The sequence below is a fragment of the Schistocerca americana genome, chromosome X (assembly GCF_021461395.2).
Source record: "Schistocerca americana isolate TAMUIC-IGC-003095 chromosome X, iqSchAmer2.1, whole genome shotgun sequence".
NCBI lineage: Eukaryota > Metazoa > Arthropoda > Insecta > Orthoptera > Acrididae > Schistocerca > Schistocerca americana.
The window spans coordinates 194,547,678-194,567,195 of record NC_060130.1 but is presented as its reverse complement, the minus strand read 5'-3'; the positions used below and the strand labels follow the sequence as shown (position 1 = coordinate 194,567,195).

Sequence of the window (19,518 nt, the reverse complement as noted above, 5' to 3'; positions counted from 1 at the left end):
CGTGCAGACCACGTGAGACGACGCTTCATCCAGTCCCAAACATGCTCAATGGGGGAAAGATCCGGAGATCTTGCTGGCCAGGGTAGTTGACTTACACCTTCTAGAGCACGTTGGGTGGCACGGGATACATGCGGACGTGCATTGTCCTGTTGGAACAGCAAGTTCCCTTGCCGGTCTAGGAATGGTAGAACGATGGGTTCGATGACGGTTTGGATGTACCGTGCACTATTCAGTGTCCCCTCGACGATCACCAGTGGTGTACGGCCAGTGTAGGAGATCGCTCCCCACACCATGATGCTGGGTATTGGCCCTGTGTGCCTCGGTCGTACGCAGTCCTGATTGTGGCGCTCACCTGCACGGCGCCGAACACGCATACGACCATCATTGGCACCAACGCAGAAGCGACTCTCATCGCTGAAGACGACACGTCTCCATTCGTCCCTCCATTCACGCCTGTCGCGACACCACTGGAGGCGGGCTGCATGATGTTGGGGCGTGAGCGGAAGACGGCCTAACGGTGTGCGGGACCGTAGCCCAGCTTCATGGAGACGGTTGCGAATGGTCCTCGCCGATACCCCAGGAGCAACAGTGTCCCTAATTTGCTGGGAAGTGGCGGTGCGGTCCCCTACGGCACTGCGTAGGATCCTACGGTCTTGGCGTGCATCCGTGCGTCGCTGCGGTCCGGTCCCAGGTCGACGGGCACGTGCACCTTCCGCCGACCACTGGCAACAACATCGATGTACTGTGGAGACCTCACGCCCCACGTGTTGAGCTATTCGGTGGTACGTCCACCCGGCCTCCCGCATGCCCACTATACGCCCTCGCTCAAAGTCTGTCAACTGCACATACGGTTCACGTCCACGCTGTCGCGGCATGCTACCAGTGTTAAAGACTGCGATGGAGCTCCGTATGCCACGGCAAGCTGGCTGACACTGACGGCGGCGGAGCACAAATTCTGCGCAGCTAGCGCCATTCGACGGCCAACACCGCGGTTCCTGGTGTGTCCGCTGTGCCGTGCGTGTGATCATTGCTTGTACAGCCCTCTCGCAGTGTCTGGAGCAAGTATGGTGGGTCTGACACACCGGTGTCAATGTGTTCTTTTTTCCATTTCCAGGAGTGTATGTTACTTTGACAATGAAAAAGAGGTACAAGCCGAGGTGAGGTTCTGAGTCCATCAACCAGGTCAAATATTCTGCAATGACTGTACCAAGAAATTGTCGTCTCGGGGAGAAATGTGTTACCAGGATGACTATACTGAGAATAGAGATACAGACTGCTAAGAATATTTGTTTTATTTAAGAATCTTAGAGTTTTCATGTAGAAAATTCAGAGGCATTGCTTTTCAGGATGTCTTCGTACAGTCATGTTGTATGGTATACATATTGGCAAAATTAAATACTTCGTGGCATACACAACACTGCAGGCATCCATCTATATTAGTAAATGCGACAAAGGCATGGGGCTTTCATGGCTAACGATATCTGCCATTGTCAGTGTCAGAACACAAATCTGTTGGCATTTGTTATGTCAGATATGGTGACATGATACTTGCAGACAGAATATCATCAGAATTTTATGTGCTTGAAGTCTTAATGAGTATCAGCTGTTGTCTCTGAATTATGTACGATTTGTATGTACAATTAATTCTTCCTTCTGAAATTCTTCTTTGAGGAACAGTTTTGTCTGTCTCCATTTTATCAGATACTGAAGTTAGGAGAAAGTTGACATCCTTACAAATGTAATGTTGCAGCAGTAGTAGTAGTACAGCTATTAATTTAATGAATATTTCTGCTGTAGTTATTACTGCATTTTATTTTGTATGGTTCTAACTGCTACACATGTTTTTCAGATAATCAAAATACTCAATCTGTATACAACCATTGATGAATCTGAAGAATGTGTTCCTGTCAGCTTTATTTGTAGAATACAGGCCAAACTCCTGGAAAGAAGTGAACTTCAGAAACAAGTATGGAGAAATGAGAGCAAATTGCTGCTCTTGCAATGTTTCATAACTACTGAACCTTTTAGAGAAATTGTTAGACGTCTATAAACCATGTAATGTGTTGCATTTTCTACACTGACAAAGGTACCACAATTAGCCTTCTTCATTTTAATTCCTCTCAGCAGTATGATGTTTTTGTAGTCCAATAAAAATTAATTAGTCCTGGAGAGCTCTTTGAGAGTAGTGTTCCAATTCCTGACTGACCACCTCGATAGTTTTGACAGTGACATCTCCCACAGTTTCTCCCTGACCTATACTATTACTCACTATCTAGTATTTTGTGCGTGATATCACTGATCAGTAAGATGGTTGAATGATACGACATCCAATAAATTCCCTAAGGATGGCAGCTGAAATTTTGCTAGCTATGTGGGTTTAGACTATTTTTTGTTTATAATATACTTAGTTGTGAATGCCATATATCCATATTCCATCCCATCTAACTGTTTACCCTTTGCAGATGGTAAGTACCTAATAAATATTCAACATTTAGAAAGAATGATATGGTGTCTAACAGTGTCTGCAGTACCATAGCTGTTAAAATGCAGTGCTAGTTTATCGTTACCAAAAGACAAAAAAAAGTTTTGCAGCACCTTAGTACCTATAGATATATATGTGTAAGAATTCTACAGGAGCAGGGAGGGGAAGAATAAGCCTTCGGGAAGAAAAAATATTTACCATGAAACAAAGCAATCAGCAAAATAAAAGCAGTCTGAAAATGCATATCCATGTAACCAAAAACTGCTGCTGAGTAACACTGAAGACTGTATTCTTGAAGTCTGTCTCCTCTTCAGTGGCAGCCCTCCTGTGGTCCGGAGTGGTTTCTCCTTCTATAGTTAAAAAGTTGCCTTCACAGGTGTTGCAGCAGGAATCTTGGAAGATCATAAGAAACTAGTCCTGTACTTCAGCTATTGAGTAGGAGGGGTATGCCCCCACAATGGTTACATGATCTGCCCAACTCTCCCCCTTCCTCTCCCCCTCCCCCTTTCTCTCGCCCTCCCCCTCCCTCTTTCTCTCGCCCTCACCCTCCCCTTCCCCCTTTCTCTCGCCCTCACCCTCCCCATCCCCCTTTCTCTCGCCCTCGCCCTCGCCCTCACCCTCCCCCTCCCCCTCCCCCTTTCTCTCGCCCTACCCCCATCTACCCCACCCCTTTACCCCTTTTTGTGTAGAAAGGATGGCACTATTCCAGCTGGGTAATAAAATTTATTGCATTGAGTCAGCCTAAAGGTTTCATTGTGCCCTGTATCTATTGCTCTTTCACACTGGAGAGGCATATTCCACGGCAGAAAAATAATGTCACTGTAGTTGCACAGATTGTTGTACAATGGACAGCAGCTGGACTCTTGTCCCGGGAGCAATTGGTTCCTGCAAGCAGCAGCCACTTGGGCATGGTCACTCATTGGCTACCTCTGCAAGATTCCTGTTCGCCTTCATTCACCACTGACACCTGTTGTTTGTGGCTCTTGTGACAGTCATATGCCAAGCACCAACTGCAGGTGTCAGCATAGCTGTGTGTGAGTGGGTTGCAGCCAGCTGGCCAATTGCTTGCTGTCATCCTGCTACCCACCTGCCCTCTTCCCATGAAGTGAGGGCATGGTCGCCTCCTTGCACTGATGCAGTGCTAACGTAATAGTGCGAAATAAAGTATTAATTTTGGCAGCCACCTCTTTCTGAACCTTCACCAGCCTGCTACCTTGCCTCAACCATTTGCTGTCTGCCATCCTTACATTGTAGTAGCCCCTCCATCTCAAGCTTGGCTATAATTGGCACCAGAATTGGTGGCGTCTCCAATAGGCACCAGATGGTGCATTGTCCAAGCAGCACGATGTCTGGACCACTGCCTACAGTGTCAGCACAGTAGGGGGAATGAGAGAACTATTGGTTATCTTTGTTGTGTGTGACAGACATGGGATCTAGCAGTAACTATCACAATAACTTGAAGTTATTTGTTTTGGGTCAGAGCAACTGGATAATGTGTCTGAGTTTCAGGACAATGGTAAGGCTCAGTGTATGGAGCATGTTAGATATTCACAAAGTAATCTGCTCGGGAAATCTGCAGTGTGGGCTGAGTGAATATATGTAACTTGCTTTACGTCCTACAATATGGCCATGTTGCAAGGCTGTATATGGAGTGTAGTGTTAATGATAAGGTGTAGTTTGTAATTTATTTATTTTTTCAGGTTGTGAACTGTTGCATATTTATACTTTGCCTTTGTGTATTGTATGTGGGTGAGGAGTAAAGGTGTTGCAATGGCAGTCACGCATGGTGCAGTTTGGAGCTTAAGGCAGTTCATTTTTTGAAAGAAAATTTAGTACAGTTGTCAGCAGATAAAACAGTAATTGGGGCAAACTGCAGTTAGGGATGAGGAAATGGCATTGCTCCAGGCACCAGACCAAGTAATAGTTCAGCTGCTGATTGCCCCCCCCCCCCCCTTTTCCTGGAGGGTCATCTGAGGACGTGGTGGTATTTGTTGAGGACCCAATGATGTCAGCAGGTATTGGGTATTAGTCCAATGTTCAGTTGTTGTTGGTGTCAAAATTACATCAAGTGGAAGAACTGAAAACTACTGTGGGATATACAGAGGCACTAAGAAATCATAAATGTTTGAGCAGATAAACTAGGGGCTTCTCAAGAGGTACAAGAAGCAGAGCTGTGCAATGTTCTTTCAGGAATGATTGAGTACTGTTACAAGGAGGCATTGACAAGCCATAGCGGATTATGCCAACAGAATATGCAAGGTCAATATGTACATAAATATGAGCTGGGACAGAACAATGAAGCAAATATTCAATACAATGGAAAAACAGACAAGGTTGAAAATTTCACTTTCATTTACTCATTGACAAGTTTTGGCTTGGGATACATTTTCAAATTATGCAGATAGTCAAAATGGTATTTCCCAAAATATAAGACCCATATCAAGATAACAAACATGTATACCTCCCCCCCCCCCCCTTCAGGTATGGGGGTTAGAATAGGTCTGAGGTATTCCTGCCTGGCATACGAAGTGACTAAAAAGAGTTTCACACATTTCGGCCTTTATGTGATGGTCCCCTGTATGGTTTGACCTCCATTCTCAAAAATTTTCCCAAAGAGCGAGCCAATTGGTGAAGGGTGTCTTACAAGGTACATCGTGTCCATCATGCATTGAGACCTTTAGCCCACTTTCTTGTCGTCGCATTGCAGTCCTGCCCATTCTCCATCTCTTGGGTGAGGACACCTTCCTGGGTGCGTGTTCCACCATGCACTACGCAGTGTCAATGTCTGCGTTGACTTCTTGGCACCTGAAATCCAGCACGGTAGCCAGTCCGTTATGGTGGGGCTGCCATGTACCCTGTTGGTTGTAGCCAATGACCACACAGGGACCGCTCTGTTGATGCCTGTGCCATTAACTCCCCATATATGCCAAGTGGTAGATGCCTATCTTCCTGGGGCATCGGGTCTCCCAGCAATGGCCATCCTGCCAGGTGGCCTTTACTGCAGCTGGGTGGCGCCCGTGGGGAGGGTCCCTGGTGGCATCAGGGTGAATGACAAGCGATGAAGAGTAGTCCATCATCTCTTGCTGGTGGTGAAACACTAGCAGCCTCTAAGCAATCACAAGCTCAATTCAACGCACAGAATTATGAATAAGAATCGTTATCCTCCCTGGCCACACCATGGGAGGAACGTCAGGCTAAGGATGGCGACGGATCTTATTCACCCCAGTACCTTGAATGTTCGAGAGCTGATGGGGAATCTTTCATGACGATGAATCCTCACTTTTTTGTTGAGCATTTAGAGGACAAGTTCGTGGAGGTGGAGGGCTTGTCCAAAATGAGATCTGGGTCAGTCTTGATCAAAACCGCATCCTCTGTCCAGTCACAGGAATTACTTGGTTGTGACAAGCTGGGGGATGTTTCTGCAACCATCATGCCCCACAAGAGCTTACATATGGTCCAGGGTATCATATCACAGAGACCTTCTTGTGCAGTCCGACGATGAGCTGCGCGCCAATTTAGAGTGGCGAGGTGTACATTTCGTCCGGCGTGTCCACTGGGGTCCGAAGGATAATCAGGTTGCCACCGGTGCCTTCATCTTGGCCTTTGACGGTGATACCATGCCCAAGAAGGTCAAGGTGATGGTCTAATGGTGTGATGTAAAGCCCTATATCACTCCGCCGATGTGGTGCTTTAAGTGCTGGAAGTTCGGCCTTATGTCTTCCCGCTGTATTTCCAGCGTCACGTGCTGAGATTGCAGACGCCCATTACATCCCAATACTCCGTGTGCCCCATCTCCCATCTGTGTCAACTGTAGAGAGCACCATTCGCCTTGCTCGCCTGACTGCAGGATTCTCCAGAAAAAAAGGAAAATCATGGAGTACAAGACCCTGGACAGACTGACCTACACTGAGGCTAAGAGAAAATTTGAACGCTTGCATGCTGCGTGTATGAAATCATCTTACACCACTGCTACAACAGTTCTGGCACCATCAGCTCCTCCAACCCCAGTCACCTCTCAGAGCCAGAAGACTACACCTGCCCCCTTGGTGGTGAGGGCATTTCCCTCCCTGATGCTCCTGCACCACCTACTTTCGGAGCAACACTCCACCAACCATCGGGAACGTCCGTCCCCACTTCTAAGCCAGAGAAGCATAAGTCTTCTTCAGCTTCTCTGGCTAGGAAGGGGTCCCTTGGATCACTCCCTTCCCAGGTTTCTTCTAGTGGGAAAGATGATGCCCGCCAGTGGCTGAAGAGCCCAAAAGCAGCTGGTCGTAGGGCTTCACGCTCATCATCAGTCCCGGAGACTGAGCCAGTGAAGTCCTCCCAGCCAGGAAACACAAGGAGCAGCGAGAGAAATCCCAAAAGAAAACCCCTAAGACGAAGGAAATTGCAGTGGCACCCACACCACTGCTACCTACAAGCTCTGCATCTGATGATGAGGTGGAGATTCTGGCGTCTGCTGAGGACCTAGATCTCACCAGACCCTCAGACACAATGGATATAGACTGCTCAGGCAATAAATCGGAGGCAGCAGGTGACTCTGAGGCTTAAACTGCATCATTGAATGTTCCATGTCTTCCCAGTCCCATGATGTCATCCTCAAGTCGAACTACGGCTTGTTTTTCCACTGCCTGGCTGAGCTACGGCAACTGTTAAGCTTTACACCTGCTATCTGCTTTACACTCCACGAAACCAGGTTCCCAGCAATGCGAACCCCTGCCCTCTGCGGCTATAAGGGATATTACAGGAACCATAACAACGATAATAGTGTGTCAGGTGGAGTTTGTGTTTATGTCCTAAACTCAGTCTGTAGTGAACATGTGCCCCTTCAAACCCCTCTTGAAGCTGTGGTTGTCAGAATGACGACAACGCAGGAAATAACTGTCTGCAATGTATGGATGGTGCAGTGCCCCTGAATGTATTAGCTGCACTAATTGATCAACTCCCTAAACCTTTCCTACTTCTGGCAGATTTTAATGTCCATAACCCCTTGCGGGGTGGTACCATGCTTACTGGCTGAGGCAGAGATGTCGAAACTTTACTGTCGCAATTCAGCATCTGCCTCTTAAATAATGGGGCCGCCACACATTTCAGTGTGGCTCATGGTAGTTACTCAGCCATTGATTTATCAATTTGCACCACAGGACTTCTCCTATCTATCCACTGAATAGCACATGGCTACCTGTGTGATAGTGACCACTTCCCCATCTTCCTGTCACTGCCCCAGCGTCAGGCACAAGGACGCCTGCCCAGATGGGCTTTGAAAAAGGTGGACTGGGGAACTTTCAGCTCTGCCATCACCACTGAAGCTCCCCCACATGGTAACATCGATGTGATGGTTGAGCAGGTGACTAGCACAATTGTTTCTGCAGCAGAAAACGCGATCCCTCACTCTTCAGGCAGCCTGAGGCATAAGGGAGTCGCTTGGTGGTCACCGGAAGTCGCTGAAGCAATTTAGGAGCGTCAGCGAGTTCTACAGCAGCATAAGCGGCACCCTTCCCTGGAGCACCTCATACCTTTTAAACGGCTCCGTGCCCGTGTTCACTACCTTATCAAACAACGGAAGAAGGAGTGTTGGGAGAGATAAGTCTCCACCACTGGGTGCCACATGGCACCTTCGCAAGTCTGGGCAAAGATCAAACGTCTTTTCAGGTACCAGGCCCCAACAGCTGTCCCTGGTGTTACCATAAATGGTGAGTTATGTACCGACGCAAAGGCAATTGCTGAGCGCTTTGCCCTGCACTTTGCCCTGCGCTTTGCGTCGGAGAATTACCCTGCAGCCTTTCGCACACTTAAACAGCGGCTGGAAGAGAATGTTCTCTCATTCACTACATGCTGCAGTGAATCCTATAATGCCCCATTTACAGAGTGGGAGTGCCTCAGTGCCCTTGTGCATTGCCATGATACAGCTCCTGGGCCTAATCACATCCACAGCCAGATAATTAAACATCTCTGATCTGACGAAAAGTGACATCTTCTCGTCATCTTCAACCAGCTCTGGTGCTATGGCATCTTTCCATTGCAATGGCGGAAGAGCACCATCATTCCGGTACTCAAAACCGGTAAAAACCCGCTCGATGTGGATAGCTATCGGCCCATCAGCCTCACCAACGTTGTTTGTAAGCTGCTGGCATGTCTGGTATGTCGGCGTTTGGGCTGGGTCCTCGAGTCACATGGCTTGCTGGCTCCATGTCAGGGCGGCTTTCGCCAGGGTCGCTCTACCACTGATAATCTTGTGTCCATAGATTCTGCCATCTGAACGGCCTTTTCTAGACAGCAACACCTGATTGCCGTCTTTTTTGACTTACATAAAGCATAAGACACAACTTGGCGACATCATATCCTTGCCACATTGTATGAGTGGGGTCTCCATGGACCACTCCTGTTTTTTATCCAAAACTTCCTGTCGCTCCGTACTTTCCATGTCCAAGTTGGTGCCTCTCAATAGTTCCATCCATATCCAGGAGAATGGAGTCCCTCAGGGCTCTGTATTGAGTGTGTCTCTATTTTTAGTGGCGATGTCGAGCCCTCTGTCTCACCTTCTCTTTTTGCAGACGACTTCTGCATTTCGTACTGCTGCAAAAGTACTGTTGTTGCCGAGCGGCGCATACAGGGAGCCATCCACAAGGCACAGTCATGGGCTCTAGCCCATGGCTTCCAGTTTTCAGCAACAAAGTCGTGTTTCATGCACTTCTGTCGGCGTCGTACTGTTTATCCTGAACCCGCACTTTACCTTAATGATGATTCACTCACTGTAGTAGACACATATCAATTCCTAGGACCTTTTTCAACGCTTGATTGACTTGGCTCCCTCATCTTTGTCAGCTTTAAGCAGAAGTGCTGGCAGCATCTCAATGCCCTCCGTTGCCTGAGCAACATCAATTTGGGTGCAGATTGCTCTACACTGCTGCAGCTCTACAGAGCCCTTGTCCAAACCTGAATTGACTATGGGAGTGTGGTTTGTGGTTAAGCAGTGCCTTCAACATTGCATTTACTCACCCTGTGCGCCACTGTGGGATTTTATTAGCGACACGAGCTTTTAGTACGAGTCCAGTGACCAGTGTCCTGGTGGAGGCTGGTGCCCTCCACTGTAGATCGGACGTGCGCAACTGCTCATAGTTACCATGAGCATCCGAATTACCATCTCCTTTTCCTGCCCGCGGCAGTCCATCTCCCGCATCGGCGGCCCAGATCAGGGCTAATGATTGTGGTTTGCGTGCGGTCCCTTCTCTCCAAACTGGAGTCCTTCCCTTTACCAGCTCTAGTTGCGGTCTGTTCACGTATGCCTCCATGGTGTACACCTTGGCTGCAGCTTCGTCTGGACCTTTTGCATGGCCCTAAGGACTGTGTTAACCTTGCCGCTCTCGACTGTCACTTTCCTCTCAATTCTTGACGTGTCCCGGGGCTCTGAAGCGGTTTACACCGATGGCTCAATGGCTGATGGTCATGTAGGCTTCACATATGTTCATGGAGGACATGCTGAGCAGCACTCCTTGCCAGTTGACTGCAGTGTTTTCACTTCAGAGCTGATGGCCATATCTCGTGCTCTTGAGTACATCCACTCATGCCGTGGCGAGTCATTTCTCCTGTGAACTGACACATTGAGCAGCCTACAAGCTATCGACCAGTGCTACCCTTGCCACCCTCTGGTAGCGTCCTTTCAGGAGTCCATCTATCCTCTGGAACAGTCCCGCCGTTCCGTGGTCGTAGTGTGGACGCCAGGATACGTCAGAATCCCCGGCAACGAACTTGCTGACAGGCTGGCCAAACAGGCAATGCAGAAACCGCTTCTGGAGGTAGGCATCTCCGAAGCTGACCTGCGTTCTGTCTTACACCACAGGTTTTTCCGGCTTTGGGAGACGGAATGGATAACAGCATGCACAACAAACTGCATGTCATTGAGGACACTATGAATGTGTGGAAGTCACCCATGCAAGCCTCTCGCAGGGAATCAGTTGCCCTCTGCCGGCTCCGCATTGGCCATATGTGGCTAACGCATGGTTACTCCATTGCGAGGACCCACCTCAGTGTCACTGTGGCCCCATAAATGGCAGTTGTCCACCTCTTGCCGGACTGTCCACTTTTAGCCACTCTGCAGCAGACTTTTAACTTTCCCAGCACTCTGACTTTGGTGTTGGTCAACAATGCCTCCACAGCAGCTTTAGTTTTACGTTTTATCCGTGAGAGTGGGTTTTATACTTCTATCTAGGTTTCAGTACATGTCATTTGACCCTTTGTGTCCTCCACCCTAGTGCTTTTAGGGTAGAGGTTTTAATGTGTTGCAGAGTGACTGGCTTTCCCTTTTTTTCTCGTGGTTGGCTAGCCACTGTAATCTGCTTTCATGTTTTACTCTCTTCTGTTTCTAGCGTCTGTGTTGTTTCCTTGTCCTCTTTTGTTCCTTTTAGTGTTCATTGCCTTCCCTTCATTCTTGTGGCTTTTCCTTTCTTTCTGTTTTGTGTTATATGTTTCGTCCGTTTTATTTTCACACTTGTGGCATTATGTTGTTAGGAACAAGGGACTGATGACCTCATAGTTTGGTCCCTTCTCCTGTCTTTAAACAAAGTACCCAACCAAACATGATAGGTAACAAAGTGAAAATGAATAGTTATAGGGTATACAATTATTTTTTGGTGTTGCAATTCTTTTCCCCCATTAGTGTCATCAATTTTGTAGCAGTTTTACTCAAGCAGCAGTTCCACAAGGGCACAGGGCTATAGCAGACAAGGAGATGACATGGAGTCTGTGCTTCAGATTTAGTACCACAGTGCAGCAGACCTTCCTGGCTCACTCCAGCAGCAGCCCAACTCCTGTCATGATGGCAACGAGGCAACAAATTGCAACCTATACACAGCAGCTGTTTCTCACCACCGCAGTGGACATGCCTCTGCGCCACATGCAGAGGCTGCCTGGGTGCAGTAACTCATTTGCAGGATTGGCTACCTCTGCAAGATTACTCTTCACTTTCATGCATTGCTGACACCCATAGAATGGGGCAAGGCCATCTCCCAGTATAGACACAGTGATAATGTAACAGTGCAGAATAAAACATTAATTTTGACAGTCTCTTCTCCCTCGTCCTTCACCAGCCATGAACTCCCCACTGTCTCCCATACTGACATCATAGCCAACTGTCCACCCCAAGGTCACCTATAACATGCAACTGTTATGAGCACCTACAGAAAGTGGTGGTTGAAAGATGGCGAAAGCACTGGTAGGTGATGAGATGCTGAATCTCCATGGCTGATCATAGAATGTGGAGGTCAGAGACTTGCCAGCTCTGTAAAGGCAGACAGGGAGTGCTCAGTGGTAGATCTGATGACACAGTGCTGAACAGGCAGAAGTGTTAAGGGATGCATAGTTTTGTGCACATTATTGAAAATAAGCCCCCACAACAGACAACCCTTGTGTGTTCACATGTTGACCCAATGACATTGCCAGTTGTGATTGCAGTGGCCACAGCAGCAGAGAGATTAGACCATGAATCAGTGTAAATGTCTTGCTTAGTTAGATGGCTCACATTTCTTGTTACACAAGATCAGTAATTGTGTCTGGATATACAGGCCAGGATGCAGGCCAATTGGAGTAGTTTTATTCTCTGTTGGACATTCACCTTGTTTTTCATGGGAAGTATAGTAATAATCAAAGACACATTAAAGCTATGGAGTATATGGACACTGTTGTAGACCATTTACATTCCTTCATGCTTGATTTCTTTCTGCCAGTGATGGCATCTTCCAACATAACTTTCCATGTCTCATGCCTGGAAACATCCTGTAGTGATCTAGGAGGCAATACAGTTACCTCACGTTGATGTCTTTACCACCAGATTCACCTGATTTGAACCTAGACATTTAGTAGCATAACAATGCTTCAATCTGGTTCCTGACAATACTATATGTAGCTCACAATGAGTTGCTCCACCCCACAGATGAAATGCACAGACTTGTCTTAACAAGGTTTGGTCTTGGCTGGTTCTGATTATACAAACATCAAAAAACATTTTGCATCACCCCGGTTCCCAGAACTCCTAAAGAGAGATGTTGACTGTGAATATTGTATCACAGACACAGTCCCTTTGACTGTTCAGAGATCCCCCTGCGGGTCCGGGGGTTAGAATAGGACTGAGGTATCCCTGCCTGTTGTAACAGGTGACTAAAAGGAATCTCGCACTTTTTGGCGCTTTAAGTTCAGGTCCCATTTTTTGATTTGACCTGCCACTTTGCAAATTCTACAGAAGTGCAGGCCATATGGGGAAGGACACCTTACATGGTGCAAGAGTTGTCCATAGTGCCCTTAGATTCGATCTCCTGAACCTCTTGTCATGGCTTTGCATATCCACCTGCAACTCAAGTATTTGCGCGAGGACACTTTACAGGGTATGTCACTTGCTTCTGTTGTCTCCTGTCCTCATTCGCCCCCATGACAGTATTGTATTTCTCTGCACCCACTATCCAGCATGGTAGCCACTCCATTGTAGTGGGGCTGTCATGTACCCATTTGGTAGTAGCCCCCTGACAACACAGGGATTGCACTGCTGATGCCTGAACTGTAAACTCCCCATGTATGCCAAGAAGTAGATGCCTGTCTTCCTGCAGCATCAGGACTCCTAGCAATGGTCATCATGCCAGGTGGCCTTTGCTGTGGCTGGGTGTCACCTGTGGGGAGAGCCCCAGATCGGAGAGGGTGGCATCAGGGCAGATGACCTGCAATGAAGTTGACTAAGCCATCTCAGGCTGGTGACCATATGCCACCAGCAATCTCTGCGAAGGGCAAGATCAAGTAGAATACTGACAGATATGACACTAAATTGTTTCCCTCCCTCACCACACCATGCGAGGAACAGTGGGCTACAGAAAGTAGAGAGCCATATTCACCTCGGTATTTAGTCTGTAGGAGAATAGACGGGGACTCCTTTCTACCTATGAAGCTTCAATTTTTTGTTGAACATCTTGAGGATAAGCCTGTGGAAGTGACAGCACTGTGCAAGATGAGCAGTGGTGCAGTCTTGATTCAGACAGCACCCCAGCCCAATCCTGCGCGTTACTCGCTTGTGACCAGCTGCATGATATTCCTGTTTCCATCACTCCCAGAGAAAGCCTCAACATGGTCCAGCAGATTATTTTCCATTCCGATCTATTCTTGCAGTCTGATGATGAGCTACGTGGCAATCTAGATTGGCGGGGTGTTCATTTCATCTAGTGCGTTTACAGGGGACCCAAAGACAACAGGGTTGCTACTGGTGCCTTCATCTTGGCCTTTGAGGGTGATTCATTGCCTGAAAAGGTCAAGGTGATGGTTTACCACTGTGATGATAAGCCATACATCTCTCCCCCTATGCAGTGATTTAATGCTGGAAATTCAGGCACTGCATTTCCACCGCCACATGACAAGACTGCACACATCCACTGCATCCAGACACTCCCTACCACGTGTATCAACTGTGGAGAGCAGCACTCCCCCTGCTCACCAGACTGCACAGTACTCCAAAAGGAGCTAAAAATCATGAAATACAAGACGTTGGACTGGTTGACTTACTAAGAGGCCAAATGTAAATTTGATCGATAACACCCCATTTGGTTGATGTCCACATGTGCTGCTGCTACATTACAATTGCCATCACAAGTACCAGCCATACCACACACTGTGCGCCACGAACAGGTGCCCTCCAGGCCACCAGAATACATCTGCCCCCTTGGTGGTAGGGGGAAAATCTCCTTTCGTTTCTCCCATAGTACCTACTTCGGGAGCAAGGCCCCCCAAATGCAGGGGACATCAGTCCCCTCTCTCCAGCCAGAGAAGCAACAGCCTCCTCCAGCTCCTCTCATGCAGAAGGGGTCCTTTGGTACCCTCTCTCTCAAGGTCTCTACTAATGACACAGGGGGGACACACACACCAGTGGCTAAAGGAGCCAAAAGCTGCTTGACGAAGAGCGTCTCGGTCTTCCTCTGTGCCTGAAACTACTTCAGAGAAGTACTCCCAGCCAGCCCATAAAGAGAAGCAAGAGGGCAAGCAAACAAACAAGTTTGCTAAGAAAAAGGACCCTCCAGAGACCAATTATGCACCTGCAGTTGAGGTGGATATCTCGCTATCCCTTAAGGACCTGGGACTCACTGACACGTCATCCACAATAGGAATGGATACAAATACTCAATCGGTGGCAGCAGGTGATCCTGAGGCGTAACCTGCCTCATTGCATGCTTCATGCCTTTCCAACCTCACGATATCGTCATCCTCCAGTGGAATTGCTGTGGTTTCTTCTACCACCTGGCTGAGCTACGGCAACTGTTAAGCTTTACACCTGCTTTCTGCACTGCCTATTATAGTGTGTCAGGTAGAGTTTGTGTCTATGTCCTGAACTCAATATGCAGTGAAACTGAGCCCCTTCAAATCCCTCTTGTAGCTGTGGCTGTCAGGAAAAGGACGACGCAGGAAATAACTGTCTGCAACATATATCTTCTTCCAGATGGTGCAGTACCCCTGAACACATTGGCTGCACTGATTCATCAACTTCCTAAACCTTTCCTACTTTTGGGAGATTTGAATGGCCATATCCCCTAGTGGGGTGGCACTGTGCTTACTGGCCGAGGTAGAGATGTCGAAACTTTCCTGTTTCAACTCGACCTCTGCCTCTTAAATACTGGGGCCACCACACATTTCAGTGTGGCTCATGGCACTTATTCGATCATTGATTTATCCTTCTGCAGCCCAGGACTTGTCCCACCTGTCCACTGGAGAGCCCACGACGACTTATGTGGTAGTGACCACTTTCCCATCTTCCTGGACGTCCAACAAGATGGGCTTTAAACAAGGCAGACTGGGAAGCTTTCACTTCTGCTGTCACCACTCAATCTCCCCCACAAGGTGCCATCAATGGTAGTTGAGCAGGTCACTATAATGATCATTCCTGTGGCGAAAAAAACAATCCCTTGTTCTTTAGGGTTCCCCCCAGTGAAAGTTAATACCTTGGTGGTCATCAGAAATTGCTGAGGCCATTAAAGAGTGTCGGCGAGCTGCACAGCGACATAAGCAGCACCCTTCCCTAGAGCACCTAATAGCTTTTAAAACAGTTTGCCACCTTATAAAAAGATGGAAACAGGCGTGTTGGGAGAGGTGTGTCTCGACCGTTCGGTGCCATATATCACCTTCCCAAATCTGAATGAAGATCAGATGTATTTGTGGGTACCACACCATGACAGGTGTTACTGGCATTAACATCAATGGCATGTTACCTACTGACACAAACGCAATTTCCGAGCACTTTGCTGAGCATTATGCCCCAACCTCCATGTCGGAGAATTATCCCCCAGCATTTTGCACCCTCAAACAGCAGATGGAAAGGAAAGCCCTCTCGTTCACTCAATGTCACCATGAACCTTATAATGCTCCATTTACAAAGTCGGAGCTCCTCTGCGTCCTTGCACGTTGCCCTGACACAGTTCCTGGGTGAGATCAGATCTGCAGTCACATGATCAAACATCTCTTGTCTGACTACAAGCTACATCTCCTTGTCATCTTCAACCATATCTGGTGCGATAGCATCTTTCCATCGCAATGATGGGAGAGCACCATCACTCCAGTGCTCAAATCCAGTAAAATCCCGCTTGATATGGATAGGTATCGGCCCATCAGCCTCACCAACGTTCTTTGTAAGCTGTTAGAATGTATGGTAAGTCAGCGTTTGTGTTAGGTTCTGGAGTGACGTGGCCTACTGGCTCCATGCCAGGGCGATTTCCACCAGGGTCACTCTTCCACTGATAACCTGTTTCCCTCAAGTCTGTAATCTGAACAGCCTTTTCCAGAAACCAACATCTGGTTACCTAATTTTTTGATTAATGAAAAGCTTACAACATGACCTGGTGACATCATATCCTTGCCGCATTATATGAGTGAGGTCTCCAGGGCCCGCTCCAGATTTTTATCCTAAATTTCCTATTGTTCAGTACTTTCCGTGTCCAAGTTGGCACCTCCCATAGTTCCCCCATATCCAGGAGAATGGGATCTCGCAGGGCTCTGTATTGAGTGTATCTCTATTTTTAGTGGCTATTAACTGTCTTAGCAGCAGCTGCCGGGTGTTGGTCTCACCTTCTCTGTATGCAGATGACCTCCTCCAGTACTGCTGTTACAAGCGGCACCTACAGGGAGCCATCCACAAGGTGCAGTCATGGGCTGTAGCCCAGTGTTTCCAGTTTTCAGCCGTGAAGTCGTGCGTCTTGCCCTTCTGTCAGTGTCGTACCATTCATCCAGATCTTTTAACTTAATGATGATCCACTCACTGTAGTGGATACGTATAGATTCTTAAGACTGGTTTTTGATGCCCGACTGACGTGGCTTCCTCATCTTCATCAGCTGAAATGGAAGTGCTGGCAGCACCTGAATGCCTTCTACTGCCTGAGGAACACCAACTGGGATGCAGATCGATCTATGCTGCTGCAGCTCTACAGAGACCTTGCTCAATCCTGCCTTGAATATGGGAGTCTCATTTATGGTACACCGGTGCCCTCAGCATTGCATTTACTCGACCCAGTACACCATCGTGGCATTCAACTAGCGACAGGAGCTTTTAGCATGAGTCCAGTGACCAGCTTCCTCGTGGAGGCCGGAGTCCCTCCATTGAAGGTTAGGCATGCACAGGGGTTCATTCCCACATTGGAAGCCCAGGTCAGGGCTTACAAGTGCAGTTTGCATCCGATCTCTTCTGTCTGAAGTGGAGTCCTTGCCTTTACCACCTATACTTGAGGACTATTCACGTACACCTCCATGGTGTACAACTAGGCCAAAGCTTTGCCTGGACCTTCCACATGGCCCTAATAAATACAAATGTTTGTGGGAGTTGCATTCACTAGTAGTTCATAAGAAATATAAACTGTCTTACCAAGCTACAGAAGTGATGTGTGGAGTGGTACATTACAAACAAGCACAGATATGATAATTTAACAGTGAGTTTGTACTATCATAGTATTTTAACAAATGAGTAAAAAATACAGGGCAAACAAATTGTGATTATCATACGTTAAGGACCGGCTGCAAAAGTTGACATGTAGCTATAGGAGTACTAAAACTCAAGCAGTTGAACTTCAGCTGGGTACGTTTTGAGAAGATTTAACAAATACGTTAAAAAAAAGTGTGAAGGCTCTTCACCAATGTGAGGAGTTAATGTACAGTTTTTCCTGTTAAGTGCTATTTAGTGATTATAACATATTTATATTACAAAAAGCCATAGATGTTTTGTGTTTATTCAGGACCCCCAGGGCAATACTCTTTCTGAATACATTCATGAAATCATTAACATGCTGACTGATGAGTTCGTTTCCACATTATTTCATTTGATTGGCAAGCATCAAGTATAAAAGTATAATTTTAGCATTCAACAATGATGAAATCAAAGTATGCATTGATTGCCAGACATGGTCAAACACACCAGGAGTTTCTTTGATTGCAACACCTGCAAAGAAAATTCTTGTGACGAGATCCATTTCAGACTACACAAGCTTACGATACATGAGAGATTTCATGGCTCTCACAGAAAGAAACCAAGACTCAATAAATCCAGTGACCTGGTCCACCATGCCCAATCACTTAATGCAGTAATGACTTATTCAAACACCTATGAATAGCCAATCCAAAATGAGCATGCACCCCATTATGCTGGAACCACATGCTGTGCGTCACATTTACTGTAGCATTTTCAAGCAAACTGGGAAGAACCTGTTCCAGAAAAGTCTGATAATAAGTGGGATGGTAAAAGGTACTGCTCAATGAAGCACTCACTGACCAAACCCACCCACATGTTAGCTGTGAACTGTTGTTGTGCAATATGGTGCTGCATGCTGTGGGCATTTCCTGGTACCCATAACTGCTCATTGTGGTAAAGGAATACTCCATCTCCCCTCCAGAAGTTTATATATATAATAGAGGGAAACATTCCACGTGGGAAAAATATATCTAAAAACACAGATGATGTGACTTACCGAACGAAAGTGCTGGCACGTCGACAGACACACAAACATACACATGAAATTCAAGCTTTCGCAACAAACTGTTGCCTCATTAGGAAAGAGGGAAGGAGAGGGAAAGACAAAAGGATGTGGGTTTTAAGGGAGAGGGTAAGGAGTCATTCCAATCCCAGGAGCGGAAAGACTTACCTTAGGGACAAAGAAGGGGTATACACTCGCGCGCGCGCCCCTCCACACACACACACACACACACACCCACACCCACACCCACACACACACACACACACACACACACACACACACACACACACACATATATCCATCCGCACGTACACATTGTGTGTGTGTGTGTGTGTGTGTGTGTGTGTGTGTGTGTGTGTACCCCTTCTTTCCCCCTAAGGTAAGTCTTTCCGCTCCCGGGATTGGAATGACTCCTTACCCTCTCCCTTAAAACTCACATCCTTTTGTCTTTCCCTCTCCTTCCCTCTTTCCTGATGAGGCAACAGTTAGTTGCAAAAGCTTGAATTTCATGTGTATGTTTGTGTTTGTTTGTGTGTCTATCGACCTGCCAGCACTTTCATTCGGTAAGTCACATCATCTGTGTTTTGCTATGGAAGTACACTGGTTCACGTTGCGTATTTTATTCATCACTATTTGCATAACCTTGTTGCTCTTGCAGGCCACATTGCTAATGGACACAAAATTCATGTTCCCAGTAAGATTTCCTTTTAATCCATCAAAAATCCATCTTGAAGACATAGAAGTACCAGAGGTGTTGAACCTACCAATGCTAAAAAAAGTTTAAACTTGTGAGACACTAGTTCATCGGGAAAACAGAAATGTGCCCTACTACAAGGTTACATAGATTTCCTTCTGGAGATCTGGGTTCTGAAGTAATAAATGTAATAATTGTAATGATATATGTATTTAATGTTAAACAGTCATCAGCATCCTATAAATGTAAACTTCTTTATTCCTTCACTCTAATATTGATTTCATTCTTAATATTTCGTTATAATGTTAAGCTATCTGCTTACAGTTTTTTTGTTCATCAAAATTATATATAAAATATCTTTTATAATT

At 46.9% G+C, this 19,518-nt stretch overlaps 1 protein-coding gene across 1 annotated transcript in view; it reads left to right on the top strand.

Annotated features, from left to right (window-relative positions):
- The window catches only part of LOC124555906 (unconventional myosin-Va-like), a 74,063-nt gene extending 54,823 nt beyond the window's left edge, over positions 1–19,240 (top strand). The window contains exon 9 of the mRNA XM_047129964.1: positions 19,115–19,240. Within this exon, the coding sequence (XP_046985920.1) occupies positions 19,115–19,240 (126 nt within the window). The remainder of the gene's footprint in view (positions 1–19,114) is intronic.
- The last annotated feature ends 278 nt before the right edge of the window (positions 19,241–19,518 follow it).